General features: G+C 39.2%; 1 protein-coding gene across 2 annotated transcripts in view; it reads right to left on the bottom strand.

The window, feature by feature from the left end:
- Window positions 1-17,286, bottom strand: part of LOC134343572 (cytoplasmic dynein 1 intermediate chain 1) — a 211,863-nt gene that overhangs the window by 92,397 nt on the left and 102,180 nt on the right. For both annotated transcript variants that reach the window (XM_063042317.1, XM_063042318.1), the window contains one exon: window positions 1,808-1,894. In XM_063042317.1, coding sequence (XP_062898387.1) covers window positions 1,808-1,894 — 87 coding nt within the window. The remainder of the gene's footprint in view (window positions 1-1,807; window positions 1,895-17,286) is intronic.

Here is a 17,286-nt window from a genome sequence, read left to right as displayed (position 1 = left end):
CAACGTCCTTAGCAATGGGTGAGGTGCCAAAGATAATGTAGCTCCATTGTTCAAGTATATAAGGATACATATAGATAGATATAGATATACAGATAGATATAGATATTGGATTTATTTTTTTTATTATGGATGGATGAATGGGGCCTGATGAGGGATAATCAACATGGCTTTGTGCTTGGAAGGCAGTGTCTAACCAATCCTGTAGAGTTTTTCCAAGGAGCTTACCAGGAAATTTGATGAAAGAAAAATGGTGATGTTGTCTACTTGGACCTTAGCAAGGCCTTTGACAAAGTCCGACATGGGAGGCTGTCAAGAAGATTCAGTTGCTTTGGCATTCAGGATGTAGTAAATTGGATTTGACATTGGGAGAAGCCAGAGAGTTGCAGTGGACGATTGACTCGCTAAGTGGAGGCCTGTGATTAGTGGTGTGTGGCAGGGATCAGTGCGGGGTTCATTGTTGTTTGTCATCCATCTAAACGCCGTGAATGATGTGGTAAACTGGATCTGCAAATTTGCAGATGTCACCAAGACTGGGAGCATAATAGACCGTGAGGAAAGCTATGACCAGTTAGGAAAATGGGCTGAAAATGGTCAGACAAGTGAGAGGTGTTGCAGTTCAGCAAGACCATTCAGGGTAGGTCTTACACAGTAAACAGTAGGGCACTGAGGGGTGTGGTAGAACAGAGGGATCTGGGAATACAGATCCATAATTCCTGGAAAGTGACATCACTTGTAGATAGAGTCATAAAGAAAGGTTTAGCAACATTGGCCTCATAAGTCAGCATTGAGTACAGGAGTTGAGATGTTATGTTGAATTTGTAAAAGAGATTAGTGAGGCCAAATTTGGAGTATTGTATACAGTGCTGATCACCCATCTACAGGAAGGATATCAATAAGATGAAAGAGTACAAACAAAATTTACAAGTATGTTGCCAGAAACTGAAGACCGGAGTTACAGGCCCATTCCCTGGAGCATAAAAGAATGAGGGGAGATTTGATAGAGATAAACACAATATTGATGGGGTGTAGATAGGGTTAATGCAAGCAGGCTTTTTCCACTGAGGTTGGGTAGGACTAGAACAAGAGGTTGAGTTAAGAGTGAAAGGTGAAATATTTAAGGGGAACCCGAGAGGGAACTTCTTCACTCAGAGTGTGGTGCAAGTATGAAATGAGGTGCCAGGTGAACTGGTGTATATAGGTTTGATTAAACATTGAAGAGAAGTTTGGATAAGTACAATCACAGGGAGGGTACGGGGGGGGGGGGGGTGAAGTGATCCAGATGTAGGTCAATGTATCTAAGCAGAATAAAAGTTTTCTGTGGACTAGATGGGCCAAAGGGCCTGTTTCCTGTTTCTGTGCTGTAGTGCTCTGACTATAAATCCGATCTTCTTAAAAGGTGGCCACTTTAATTCTTTCTCATCTAGTTTATTTTGTTCATGTTTCAACTGTATAAACTTACAATTGCTAACAAAAATTACTTAGCATCAGCGATGTTATACATATTTTCAATTCACTATTTCAACAATTTACATAGTTAATTGATATCTGCACAGGCAATTCTGATTCTACAGGACAACAGTCTAAAATCAAACACCACTTGACATAACATTCAACAGAAAATTATGTAAATACTCGGAATGCAGAGCTAAGGTTTCACTTTTAGAACCCTGTTTGCCACCTATCCCTGAAATCAATTCTGATACCGTTGGCAGGATCTTTGTTATTTCACATTAAGCATGGCTTAGCATAAAGAACCTCTCCCACCCACAAGGTGCCAATGGATTCCACACATACTAAAACGATCTACCTTCTTTACTTTCAGGTTTGGATTCTTGGTTCTCCAACTCAGACTCAATTCCAAGATTCAGTTCAGGCATCTCATCATCTTCATCTTCTGCAAGATAAAAGGAAAGATTATCACATAGGTCTGTTAATTTCCCTCCACTTCACCCATTAACTTTTCTGCATTTTTGTACAAGAATAGAATCTACAGATGATAGCAGGTAGAAAAAGGCAAAGTTTTTAACCAAAAGTTCTTAACTTTTATTCCCGTAGTTAAGTGACAACTCCAGAACAAGCTTAAAAGAAAATCCAGTCATTAGATCATTAAAGCAGAGCTAATGTTTTAGGTCACCTGTTGTTACAATTGCAAGTTGCTTAAGATCTGAAAGTAGCAAAAATCTTCAGATGTAATATCAAGGAAGCAGAAGAGCTGTGATGGGGCCAGGTGGGTCGGAGGTAACAGGCAAAAGCATAAGGACCTATGATGGAGTGGAAGGAAAAGAAATTAAATGAGAGATTAAGGAAGGGATAATGCTGTAAAGTGAAACAATGAGAAGGTAATGGAACAAAAGTAAATGCAGAATATCTGGAAGGACAAGGGAAATTCTATTGCCAGTCTTGCTCTCTGGGGTTGATGGGTTGGAGGGAGGGGTGAGGGGTGAGAGGTTATGGGAGAAACAAACAGATGCCTTGATGAAACTTTGAAATGGACAAACCTACAAAAAAGATCAACTGATGACGAGGGAATACTGTTTCCTTGAGCTTCCTTGCATCACCATAGGAGTTGAACAGCAAAAACACCACAGCGAAAGAGCAAGAGATGTAGAATTACAAGCAACCTGAAAGATTGGCTGCTCATTGAATGGATGCACTGAATAAAGCAGCCATTGTTCTCACCACGTAGGATAGAGTAAATGTATCATTAAAATGAAAGTTATACAGGTAAATATTTCACACTAAAGGCATAAAAACAAAGAAACAGAAATCTACAGCATGTTACAGGCCCTTCGGCCCACAGTGTTGTGCCAACCATGTACCCTACTCTAGAAACTGCCCAGAATTTCCCTACTGCATAGCCTCTATTTTTCTAAGCTCCATGTACCAACCTAAGAGTTTCCTAAAAGACTCTACACTGTATCCACCCCTACCAATTTCGCTGGCATTGTATTCCACACACCCACCATCTGTGTGAAAAACTTACTTCTGACATCCCCCTTATACCTACTTCCAAGCACCTTAAAGCTATGCCCCCTCATGTTAACCATTTCTGCCCTGGGAAAAAGCCTCTGGCTATCCATACAATCAATGTCTCTTATCATCTTATACACCTCTATCAGGTCACCTCTCATCCTCTGTCGTTCCAAGGAGAAAAGACTAAGTTCACTCAAACTATTCTCATAAGATATGCTCTCCAATCCAGGCAACATCCTTGTAAATCTCCTCTGTACTCTCTCTATAGTATCCACATCCTTCCTGTAGTGAGATGACCAGAACCGAACACAGTACTCCAAGGTCTTATACAGCTGTAACATTATCTCATGGCTCTTGAATGCAATCCCACAGTTGATGAAGGCCAACATACCATATGCCTTTTTAACAATATTGTCAACCTGCACAGCAACTTTGAGTGTCCTATGGACACAGACCCCAAGATCTTGTTGATCCTTCACACTGCCAAGAGTCTTATCATTATTATATTCTGTCTTCAAATCTGACCTACAAAAATTGAATCACTTCACACTTATCTGGTTTGAACTCCATCGGCCACTTCTTAGCACGTTTCTGCATCCTATTGATGTCTCACTGTAACCTCTGACAACCCTCCAGACTATCCACAACACACCCACTTTTGTGTTATCAGCAAACTTACTAACCGACTCTTCTACTTCCTCATCCAGGTCATTTATAAAAATCACAAAGAGGAGGGGTCCCAGAACAGATCCCTGCAGAACACCACTTGTCACTGAGCTCCAAGCAAAATAAGAACCATCTACAACAACCCTTTGCCTTCTGTGAGCAGGCCAATTCTGGATCCACAAAGCAAGATCTCCTTGGATCCCATGCCTCATTACTTTCTGAATGAGTCTCACATGGGAACCTTATCAAATCCATTACTGAAATCCATATACACTACATCCACTGCTCTACCTTCATGAATGTGTTTTGCTACATCCTCAAAGAATTCAATCAGGTTTGTAAGGCATGGCCTGCCCTTGACAAAAGCCATGCTATCTCTAATCACATCATTTATCTCCAAATGTTCATGAATCCTGCCACTCAGGATCTTCTCCAACAACTTGTCCACCACTGAACTCACTGGTCTACAATTTCTTGGGTTATCTCTACTCCCTTTCTTGAACAAGGGGACAAAGTCTGCAACTTTCCAATCCTCCAGTACTTCTCCCATCCCTATTGATGATGGAAAGATCATCGCCAAAGGCTCAGCAATCTCCTCCCTTGCTTCCCACAGTAGCCTGGGGTATATCTCATCCGTTCCCAGTAACTTATCTAACTTAATACCTTACAAAAGCTCCAGCACATCCTCCTTCTTAATGCCTATACACTCAAATGTTTCAGTCTGCCGCAAGTCACTCCAACAATTGCCAAGGTCTTCTCACTGGTGAATACTGAAGCAAAGTATTTATTAAGTACCTCTGCTACCTCCTTCAGCTCCACGCACGTGTTTCCACTCTCACTCCTGATTGGTTCTATTGTCACACTGCTCATCCTCTTGCTCTTCACATACTTGTAGAACGCCTTGGGGTTTTCCTTAATCCTGCTCACCAAGGCCTTCTCATGGCCCTTTCCAGCTCTCCTAATTTTATTTTCGATTTCCTTCCTGGTACCCTTGTAATTTTCTAGAGCTCCAACAATACCTAGTTTCTTGAACCTTTCATAAGCTTCTTAACTGGATTTTGTACATCTTTTGTACACCACGTTTTTTCTTACCCTACATTCTCTCCCTGCCTCAATGGAACATACCTATACGGAACACCATGCAAATATTCCCTGAACATTTGCCACATTTCTGCTGTGCATTTCCCTGAGAACATCTGCTCCCAATTTATGTTCCCAAGTTCCTGTCTAATAGCATCATATTTCCCCATGCTCCAATTAAATGTTTTCCCAAATTGTCCACTCCTATCCCTCTCTGGCACTGTGGTGAAGGAGATAAGAGTTGTGATCACTACCTCCAAAATGCTCTCCCACCGAGAGATCGGACACCTGACCAGGCTCATTTCCCAACACTAGATCAAGTTCAGCCTCTCCTCTAGTTGGGTGTTGAATGTTTGGGTGTTATATGTTAGGAACAGAGGATACAAACTGGGAGGTTCTGCTGCATCTAGGTGGAAAGGTGTTATGGGAAGGAAATTGGGTATTGGGAATGATCTAACAGCAGGATTAGATATCAGAGGTAGTATCAGGAAACAATCCAGTAGCTATATACATTGAATACCAGGAGAGCTGATGCATCTTTGTAATGAAGATGCCTAAAGGTAAAAGATACTGATAGGTACTAAGGAAGGAGATACAATGGAAACTCAAAGCCAAATAAATTACAGAAACTGAGAGAGGGAGGATAATACTGAATTGTAAGAAAAAATTGTGAACGAAGAAAAATATAAAGCACAATCTTCAATGATCACAATCAGCAAGAAAACAAATCTGAGTTGTACAGAGACATACATGAACATTGATAATAAATTTACTTTGAATATGTCCCTGTATAGAATTGATGACTATGCAAAAGAAGAATAACTGACTGCCTTGTTGGATGTTCAATGGACAATTAATATACAAGTATAGGAATGCCACATATAATAATCACACACATTAAAAGTGAGGTGTTGTATGTGCAAAGTCAGTTGTACATAGTGGTTTGCCATTCTTATAGCACCTCATTCTCACCATGTTGCTATCATTTAGTCATCTTCCTTTTAGCAAAATCTGGCCTAATAAGAGCAGTTGTTCTGGCTGAGAAACAGGATCATAAATTACAGCCTTGTATCACTTTTTTCCCCCTCCCAATTCCAAGAAAGCCCATCTTTGCATATGAAGAATTTAGTAACCGACAACACTTAAATGTGATAGAGCACGTTTCCTTCACCCACATTTCCTTCACCCAGCTCAATGCAACACAGAATACTGATCAGTTTGATCTTTTAAATAATTACTGCAACATTCTGCTCAACTCATAAGAAAGTATCATTTAAGTATTTCAGAGCCTTTTTCTCTCAAATCTGCATTTGTTGCCACATTGGTAATTCACCTTTTCTTCTAATGACAGACTATTTCTGCAGACCCCCACATTTAAACTCAAGAATGGGCATCACTATGTCTTTTAATTTAAACACAACATTCTCTCAACAATGTTACCAGTTTTCAGAATAGAATAGACACAGCAATGGAAGATAACATTGTGGGATTGATAAAATTACCATAGATTGCTTTTGGTCAGTTCAACCATGGTTCTGCTGATTGTGTACAAACCACAATCATCTGAGTTCACGTATTCGTAGTATATTTCAAACTGCTGACTCCATATTACGCCATGGCTTGTACAGAGAAAGGAGCCATCTTCCATAACTTCATGGGGCAAGAGGAACATGGGAATTAACCTTCACTCTATATTAGTGGGGAGGACTAAAGAATTAACCTTAAAAGTCGGAACCTGACGATTCAGGAGAGAAGTTAAGAAACTCCTTTACAGAAAGGGCTGTTTGGATGTATAACTCACAAAAACCATGGATGCAAGTTTAAATGAGACCATGGATTTTTTTTTGCTAGACAAGGGAACAAAAGGAAACAAAAAGAATATGGAGCCAAGGCAGCTGGATGGAGTTAAGATACTGATCTTATCAAAAAATTGAACAGGCTTGAGGGCTTGAAGTCTATTCCTGTTCCCAGACTTCCCTGTTCAAAATACAATTTTCTAATGTATGTTGTACAGTACATTATAATGTATTACTATATTACAACTGTAATATTTACTCAAAAACAATAATGAAATACACTTCATAGAAAAGGTCAAGAACACATTTTGTTAAGTGATTGTGTTCCCTTTTTTCTAGTTAAATTGATGAACATCTTTTAATCATATTAAAATATCCTACAAATGACTACTATGGATACTTCATTGTTTACAAGGACTTGCTACATCTATGCTGCAAGCCCAAAATCACTAACTGAAACCTGTGCAAACATCTGCCTGAGAAACATTGTGAACCTGATCACCTATCACCCAACAAGTCGTTATATATGCTGTTCTCACCAATTTTTTTGTTAGTCAGCTTGCTTCTGGGCAGAATGCTTTTCTGAACTAATTGCTTTGCTTTGGGGTCACAGTTTTAATAGAGCAGAGCATTTTAGATATCAGAACAATCAACAAGGAATTCAGAAACTAATATGAATTTTAAAAGATTGGATTAATATTCCAAACCTCCCCAGAAGTGGTACAATGGAATATCAGAGACTGAAAAAAAAATTGGGAAAACATGCTTCATGCAGATGTTAATGACCTCAACAGCAATATTAGTTCTGTTCGTTCTTCAGCTACTGCAAGTAGAATTTTTCACCTGGAGAAGGCAATATTTGAAAACTGCATTTCAGTTACATTGCAACCCATCACTATGATGAGATTTTCTAGAGCAGCATGTAATTTGGACTTTTCAATTTGATCTATATTTAAACTGTAATTTACTGGAACATTAACTGTGTCCTTAACCTTGCCACAGCAGCAATGTCTTAACCCTTAGACCAACCACACGACACTATAATAACTACCAACAGATGTTGCAAGTGAGACTGCGGAGAGCAACTGGGAGGTAAGCGAACATCAAATTATAAAATGCACTGAAGTTTATTTTAAAAGAAATACTTTATCCCTAACCTACAGTTTCCTGATGCTCCAAGATTTGGCTTGGAATAGTTTTCACAATGGGCATATTTAGCACAAATAATCAATTTGCTAATGACAATAACAGGTCCCTCATGAACATTTAGGTCCCAACCAGCTAAAATTAAGTGTAGAATTTGATTTAATGATAGTGTGTTCTGTTGCATGCACGTCATTGTAATTCCTTAACTCGCATTAGAGATCTCCACTACCCGACTAGAAACCATGTAAAGATCAAGGACCGTCATTGCTTCAGACAAGATCTAGTAAAAGGTAGATTGAGGACCAATTTGTTCACGATCATCACATGCAGAGTTCCACAAACAATTCCTCAAAAGGAAGTTGCCTATGCCCACTGTGCAGAATTCTCCGAGTCTGATCTATCTCTCAATAGTTCTGTTCTGCTCCTTCTCCAGTTTGTCCAGAATTATCAGGCCCATCATTTCAGCTTTCTTACATAATGATATTGTTAGGGTGTTGAATATAATTATCTTCAGATACTAACAGGGCACAAGCTTGTTAAAATAAAAATCAAGAATCAAAATCTAGCAAAAGGTAAATTGGCGATTTGGGGAAAATAATTTTTAAAGTTTTTTTTTAGGATTGAGGTTCTCCACTCCAATCCTTTGTTGAACTCTCAGTCAGAGACCAACTGGCCATAAATTACAATGGCCATTACTTAGTCAACAGAGCTGAAATACAAATGGTACTAATCCAGCAAACTGCAAACCAGCACCTCTGACACCAAGTGGGAAACAGGAAAGACATACCAAATGTGGCAGAAAACAAGAGACATTTGTTCTATTGAATTCCAAGTTCATATTTAGCAGATTATTCAGTAAAAATTCTGCCCAATGTCACCTTTTAGAAGCAAATCCAAAGGGATCAAAGAAAATACTTCGAATTCAGACTCATCACCATTTTCCGTTGAGTACTATATTGAGAAATAAATGATGTCATACACACTCTCCAATATAAAGGTGCATTGCACATTTATGAAGTAAGTTTACTTAAGCACAGAAAGGCAAGTAATCAAGGATTTTAATGCCACTAGAAGAGAATTAATTATTACCTAACTCAGGTGAATTAATAGATACTGTATCAACTTTCAATATGTCAAAACAATTCTTAACTAGAGGTAGTAATTTTTAATAAAATCACAACTTGTATTTTTCCAATTAAGGGCGGGCATGTTCATTGTGCACTTGAAGATTGTGGAATATTTTTTCTTGGGAAGATAGAAAAAAGAGAAACACACATTACACAATACTACTCCCTACTGACAGATGATCCCACCAGAATTTTATGCCTTCAATTTTGCATACAAGCTTTAGTCTTTCCAGAAGAAGCATCTGTTCCACTACACCAATTTTAATGTAGTATATAATTTACTCATTCTGCCTTAGTTGAGAGTTTTAATACTTATCGATAATGGATAGAATTCTATCATCTTGATTATACCATCAATAGGAGGAAACCTCATTGAATGAACTACTTAAATTTAAGGTGAATACCCAATACATAAGCAACTTAACTATAGATGAATAGCTAATTGGCAAAACCCTAACTTGTGTACCAATTGCTTAGCATTCATACAGTATATTGGGCTTTGACTATATTCAATCTACAAGCAATGGGAACACATATTTGCACTGAGCATTGTTTGTGGGAGGCACTGAACTGGGCCTGAGAAAGGTCATGTGATACATCCTCAAAAAGGCATCCTAAAAAAAAGTCCTGTGGGGTTTCAGTCATTATTACAGCAAATAAAGCAGAACAAATATTTTAAAAAACTCTTCAGAAATATCAGATGTATTGTTAAATAGGATGTTTCCTAAATGGGCACAACTCTTCTCATCCAATGATTGCATCAGCTGTAAAAGATTTTTTTTTGCCTACCGGGTTGATCAATAATATATACAATACTATAATTCAGAGTCAAACTTCCTGTTCAATTACCCTCACTTAAGAGTAGTTTATTTTTAACAAAATATAACCATCTTATTTCTTCTTACCAATAGTATCTCTCTACAAAGCCTAAATTTCCAAAAGTGAGAATTGGGGAATGGAAAAAACAGGATGAAGCCAAATTTTAGAGAAATAGTTTTGGAGATATTTAGGAGTCAAACGCTCTGTGTAAAGATTGTAAGCTTCATCCTGAAACAGCTCCACAGCTATTCCTATCTGAAAACAAAATCCTGAAATTTCACCCTGAATAGGGTAACAAAAGCATTTTTTTTAAATGTACAATGGTACTTAGCAGAGCAAAAGCTAAAAACTATTACTGGGCAAGTGAATGAAACTTTATACCTTTCCTGCAGATTGAATTGAACATCGCTGCAATTCACAGGGGTTAATTAGAATAATTCCAAGAATATAAAGATTATATTTGTGTTATAAAGAAAAATGCATCCATAAAAAACCATCTGCCTACAGAGGCAATTCACAGTAACACATCACCAACAAGTCCCCATCTCAACTTCGTTACAAGAGTCCCTAATCATTGCTTACCACAACTAGACAGCCTAGTTTTCTGTGAAGCAAGAAGACATTCGCAAACCATTTGGAAAACAGATCATTAGGAAAGCTGCAGGCTCTGATGGTGTCTCACACGGTACTCTAACGCACTGTGTGGGTCAGCTCGCACCTCACTTCACAGAGGTATTTAACACCTTTCTGCAATTATGCAAGGTTCCAGACTACTTTAAAGTTGCTACAATTGTTCCAATTCACAAGAAAGACAAGATCACTAGACTTAATGATTCTTGGCCAGTCACTTTGACTTCAGTAGTTATGAAAACCTTTGAACATCTGATGTTGGTCTACTTTACGTCTGTTACTGATCCTCAGTTATATACTCCTGTTCTCAATTATAGCACAAATTACTCAGTTGAGGATGCAGTTAACTTGTGCCTTCATTACATTTTTCAACATTTGAACACCTTTATGATGATCTTGTTTCTGGATTTTAGCTCCACCTACTATTGTTCCAGAGTTGCTCCACAACAAGCTACTCCAGCTAGCTATACCCTACAATAGCTGTCAATGGATTATGAACTTTCTGACTGGAAACCCAGAAGCAATATGTAAGGCTGGGCTCCTACTTGTCCAATCCAATGTCTATAAGCAAAGGCTCTCCCTGGGGCTATGCTCTTTCACCCCTCCTGTTCTCACTTTATTCAAATAACTGTACCTCCTCAGACAAATCGATTAAATCATAAAGCTCACTGAATCTAATCGCTAGTAATGATGTCAAAGAGAGGTAGACCATCTTGCAGTATGTGTTCCTAACAACTTGGAGCTGAATGCTATCGAGACAGTGGAAACGAGGATTGACTTCCGCCAACAACCCCCATACCTGCTCCCTTGGAAATTAATGGTCAGGCTGTGTCTGTGGTCAAGGCATTCAAATTCCTGGGGACTACCATTACCAGCACACTGAAGTAGGACAAGCATGATACATTTAGCACAAGGAAGCTCAGAGATTGTTCTTCCTATGTCATCTTAAGGAAACGTAACATCTCAGGGCATATCCTGATGGATTTTTACTCAGCCATCACCCTTTATCACCATTTGGTTTTCCGCTGCCTCCACCCTCTCCAAGTCCAGGTTGCACCGACTGGTCCACTCAGTGGAGAAGATCACTGGCTGTCAGCTACCAACATTAAAAGACCTGCTCAACACCAGAGTGAAGAAAAGAGCTGGAAAAATTACTGTTGGCTTCTCTTAACCTAGCAGTCATTTATTTACTAAATTACCATCAGGGAGACACTACAAGTCCATCACCACCAGGACTACACGTCATCTCCAAAGTTTCTCTCCTGTAGCTATCCAGCTTCTCAACAAAACTCACTCAGGTGTAATACTCAACAGTTTCTGCACAACATCCGTTAAATGGTCTTTCCTGCTCTCCTTGTTCTGTTGATAATTGTTGAGTCTGTTCAGTTCACATTTAAGTTTGATATTGACATTTGTGCATGTGACCATTCTGCTAATTGGCAATTGTTCATGGCTGTTTGCACTGTTACCTTGTAAATTGTTGGTTGCTATTATGTCATCTGTATGGTATTATCCTGTGATTTATGCTTAGCATCAAACCATGGTCAATTCAGGTATGGTTCATATACTGGCAATAAAGTTATTCTGTTTCTGCTACTAGGCAGAGATGACCATAAAAGAAAAACAGTATTTCAGTATCACTTCTAGAAACAGGTAACTGCATTGTGTTTAAAAAATGACGAACTAGTGACACAGAGGGCATGCAACAGATTCATAAAGTAGAGCACTTTGTCTTTTTTTAATATAATATCTGCATGCAGGTCAAATTCCATAATTTCAGAGTTGCACTTTGCACTTTCCCCTGCTCAGCTTAAATATATGCCCTCTGGTACTAGACATTTTGAACCCGATAGTGGCTGTCTACCATCCATGTCGCTCATAATCTAATAAACTTTTATCAAATCTCAACCTCACCCATCATAGAGGAAAAAACCCAAGCTTCTCCAACCTTTCTTCATAGCACATTCTTCAAACCAAGCAGTATCCTGGCCAACCACTTTCGCACCTTCTCCAAAGCCTCCACATCATTCCTTTGTTGAGGCGACTAGAACTGAACACAATACTCTAAATGCAGCCTAAACAGAGTTTTTATAAAGCTGTAACATAATTTCCTAGCTCTTGAACTCAGTGTCTCGAGTAATGAAGGCAAAAAATGTCATATGCATTCTTTACTACCCAATCAACCTGTGCAGCCACTCTTAGGGACCATGTTACACGTTATATTGGAGGGATAGGAGGTAGGCAGAGGGGGTGGTGCGGCTCTACTGGTAAAGAATGACATCAAATCAGTAGAAAGATGTGACATAGGATTGGAAGATGTTGAATCCTTGTGGATTGAGTTAAGAAACTGCAAGGGTAAAAGGACCCTGATGGCAGTTATATACAGGCCTCCCAACAGTGGCTGGAAGGAGGACCACAGGTTACAACTGGAAATAGAAAAGGCGAGTCAAAAGGGCAATGTTATGGTAATCATGGGAGATTTTAACATGCAGGTTGATTGGGAGAATCAAGCTGGTATTGGATCTCAAGAGAGTGACTTTGTTGAATGCCTAAGAGATAGCTTTTCAGAGCAGTTTTCCATTGAGCCTAAGGAATCAGCTATACTGGATTGGGTGTTACATCACAAACCAGAGGCGATTAGCGAGCTTAAGGTAAAAGAACTCTTAGGAACCAGTGATCATAATATGATTGTGTTCGACTTAAAATTTGATAGGGAGAAAGTAAAGTCTGATGTAGCAGTATTTCAGTGGAGTAAGGGAAATTACAGTGGTATGAGAAAGGAGTTGGCCAAAGTAAATTGGAAGGAGTTGCTGGCAAGGATGTCAGCAGAGCAGCAGGTGGTGTGCATTTCCAGGAAAGATGTACAGGACATCTGTATTCTAAAAATGAAGAAATACTCAATTGGTAAAATAGTACAACCGTCGCTGACAAGGGAAGTCTAAGTTATTGAAAAGCAAAAGAAAGGGCATACAACAAAGCAAAAAGATAATGGATTGGGTTTTTAAAAACCTACAGAGAGCAACTAAAAAATCATTAGAAGGGAAACGATGAAATATGAAAGCAAGCTAGCAAATAATATCAAAGTGGATAGTAAAAGATTTTTCCAAGTATGTTAAGAATAAAAGAGAAATGAGAGTGGATATAGGACCACTAGAAAACAAGGCAGGAGAAATAATAACGGGGGACAAGGAGATGGCTGACGAACTAAATGAGTATTTGCATCAGTCTTCACTATGGAAGACACCAGCAGTATGCCTGATGTTGTAGTGTGAAGGAAGGGAAGTGGCTGCAGTTACTGTTACAAGAGTGAAGCTGCTCAAAAAGCTGAAAGACCTAAAGGTACACAAGTCCCTGGACCAGAGGAACTGCACCCTAGGATTCTGAAAGTGGTAGTGTTAAGACATTGTGGTGGCATTAGAAATGATCTTTCAAAAATCACTGGACTCTGGCATGGTGCCAGAGGACTGGAAAATTGCAAATGTTACTCCACTCTTTAAGAAAGGAAAAAGCAGCAGAAAGGAAATTATAGACCAATTAGCCTGACCTCACTGGTTGGGAAGATGTTATAGAGTCAATTATTGAGGATGAGGTGGTGGAGTACTTGGTGACACAGGACAAGATAGGACAAAGTCAGCATGGTTTCCTTCAGGGAAAATCCTACCTGATGAACCTGTTGGAATTCTTTGAGGAGATTACAAGTAGGATAGATAAAGACGTTGCATATTTGGACTTTCAGAAAGCCTTTGACAAGGTGCCACACATGAGGCTGCTTACCAATTTAAGAGCCCATGGTATTACAGAAAAGTTAATAACATGGTTAGAGCACTTGGCTGATTGCTAGGAGGCAGTAAGTGGGAATAAAAGGATCCTTTTCTGGTTGGCTGCCAGTGACTAGTGGTGTTCCGCAGGGATCGGTGTTGGGACCACTTCTTTTTATGCTGTATATAATCATTTAGGTGATGGAATAGATGGCTTTGTTGCCAAGTTTGCAGATGATATGAAGATTGGTGGAGGGGCAGGTAGTGTTGAGGAAGGCAGGTAGGCTGCAGAAGGACTTAGACAGAATAGGAGAATGGGCAAGAAAGTGGCAAATGAAATACAATGTTGGAAAATGCATGGTTATGCACTTTGGTAGTAGCAATAAATGTGAAACATATTTTCTAAACGGGGAGAAAATCCAGGAATCTGAGATGCAGAGGGACTTGGGAATCCTTGTGCAGAACACTCTGAAGATTAACTTGCAGGTTGAATTAGTGGTGAGGAAGGCAAATGCCATATTAGCATTCATTTCAAGAGGTCTAGAATACAAAAGCAAGGATGTGATGCTGAGGCATTATAAGGCACTGGTGAGGCCTCACTTTGAGTATTGTGAACAGTTTTGAGCCCCTCATCTTAGAAAAGATGTGTTGGTATTGGACAGTGTCCAGAGGAGGTTCACAAGGATAATTCCAGGAATGAAAGGTTATCATACGAGGAACGTTTGATGGCTCTGGGTCTGCACTCACTGGAATTCAGAAGGATGATGGGGTTCTCATTGAAACCTTTTGAATATTGAAAGGCCTAGACAGAGGAGATGTGGAAAGGATGTTTTCCATGGTGGGAGAGTCTAGGACAAGAAGGCACAGCCTCAGGATAGAGGGGAGTCCTTTCAAAACAGAAATGCAGAGAAATTTCTTTAGCCAAAGAGTGGTGAATTTGTGAAATTTGTTGCCACATGCAACTGAGGCGGCCATGTCATTGGGTGTATTTATGGCAGAGATTGATAAGTTCTTTGATCGGACATGGCATCAAAGGTTATGGGGAGAAGGCCAGGAGCTGGATTTGAGGAGGAGATTTTAAACAAAAAAGGATTAACCACAATTGAATAGCGGAGCAGACTCGATGCACCAGATGGTCTAATTCTGCTCCTACGCCTTATGCTGTTAAGGTCTTATTGTACCTGGAACCCATGATCCTGCTGCTCAATGATGTTTAGGATAATTAACTGTGTATTCTTTTTATGTTGGATCACCCAAAGCGTAGACCTCATATTTGACTGGATTAAATTTCATCTATCACTTCTCTTCTCATATCTATAACTAGACTACATCCTCCTGTATCCTCTGGCAAACTTCTATGCAATCCACAATGTCATCAATCTTTATACCATCTTCAAATTTACTCACCCACTCAACATTTTCATCCGAATAATTTAAACACAACCATACATAGCAGAGGTCCCAGTATAGATCACTGTGGAACACTTGTCACAAATCTCCATCCAGACAAGATCCATCTATTATCCTGAGAGAGTCAATTTTGAACCTTATCAGCCAAGTCACCATGGACCCACGCATCCTACTTTTGTGGATGAAGCTATCATGCAGGACCTTGTCAAATGCTTTACTAAAATCTATGCATACAAAATCCATTATACCTTCTTCAACCACCTCCATCATCACCTCAAAATACTCAGGTTCGTCAGACATGATCTGCCCTGCACAAAACCAGGCTGCTGGTCCTTAATTAGATCATGCTTCTGCAGAACGCAGAATATACACATTCTAATATTTTCTAACTGAAGAATTCTCCACTTTTAGGAATAAATTATCACCAGAGGGCAGGTCTGCACACAATATTCCAAGTGTAGTTGCAACAGGACCATACACAATTGCACTGACTCCAACGTACCCTGGTAATCAAATCCCTTGCAATGAAGAACAACATAACAGCTGCCTTCCTAATTTCCTCCAATAGCTCCAGGTTAACCTTCAGTGCTTTATGTGCAAAAACACCCAGGACTCTCCACACATCAATCCTTACATCCTCCTCCACTCACAGCACTAGATATCTGATGAAAGGTCTTCTGATATGAAATGTTAACCGTTTCTCCTTTCACATATGCTGCCTGACTTGCTGAGCGTTTACCTGTAGTTTTTTTTTGATCTTCTGACCTCTACCCAGGTTTTGGTCACTGATATAAACTGAACTGTGGCAATCTACTAGTAACAGATGCAGGAAAAAAAAACACTAGTTATCACTATTTTCTTGTTAAACCAATACACACCACTCATCTAACTAAACATTCTTCAGTTTTATCCTTAATACGTTTTCTACAGCCTTCCCTTTCTTGTTTGGCAATAAATATTCCTAAAATCTACCTTGTACATGCACTTCATGGCTTCAACATGCTTTCTTATCCTCCTCTTTTCTATTTGAAAATACCATTTTCAATTGCTTCTCCTTCCCATCACATGAATTCTGAAAGATCACCTCTGAGCCATCTCTATCCAGAATCCATCCCCCTCTTCTCCTTTTATGGATCAGCTCTTCCCTGGGCTTGGGTGACCACAACCTTGTACAGCCAGCTCTAATCAAGCAATCTTATAGTTTGGCTTAGTGTCTGAGAATTAAGTCAACTGATACAGCAAAATAAACTGGTGTCCACTCCAATTTCTACCTAGAGTGGGAATGCAACTGCCAAGTATGAGTTACGTGCTCTCTGACACATTACTTACATCCTTCTGTTTGGACAAAGCAAAGACAAGGGAAACTAGTAATTTTCTCTTGTACAGAATGCATTGAAAGGATGTTAGCCGCACAGTAATACAATATAAGTAATACTTTTAAATTAGTTCAAGCAAATGTTACCATGAGTATTTGAATGTCAGTTGCTGAAACTCCAACATGTACACATGTGGTATATGTATACATTACATTAGCTTTTTGCCATTACCAACATCTGTAATGGCGATATTCAATTACTTGTTCCATATTTTTTTCCAACAGCCTACGCACAAACTTTTAATGCTGACCCTGCAGTGATGCTCTTCTGCGAGCAATGTGCAGCTGTAGTAGCTGATATTTCATTATATATTATAGCATACAAATCTTTGTTACTGTTTTCTTTCATTTGCAAACTCCCACTAAATATTTTAGTTTGTCTCCCCCACATTACACCTAAGTCAGAAAGAGACAGAATGCAAACACCCCAAGGCATCTTGGTAGAGGTAGGTTTCTCCATTTAAAAATTTAGTATATTTTTGAATTGATTTAATGAATCCTTAATG

The sequence above is a fragment of the Mobula hypostoma genome, chromosome 3, assembly GCF_963921235.1.
Source record: "Mobula hypostoma chromosome 3, sMobHyp1.1, whole genome shotgun sequence".
Lineage (NCBI taxonomy): Eukaryota > Metazoa > Chordata > Chondrichthyes > Myliobatiformes > Myliobatidae > Mobula > Mobula hypostoma.
The sequence above is the reverse complement of the archived record's forward strand: the minus strand, read 5'-3'. Positions and strand labels throughout refer to the sequence as shown.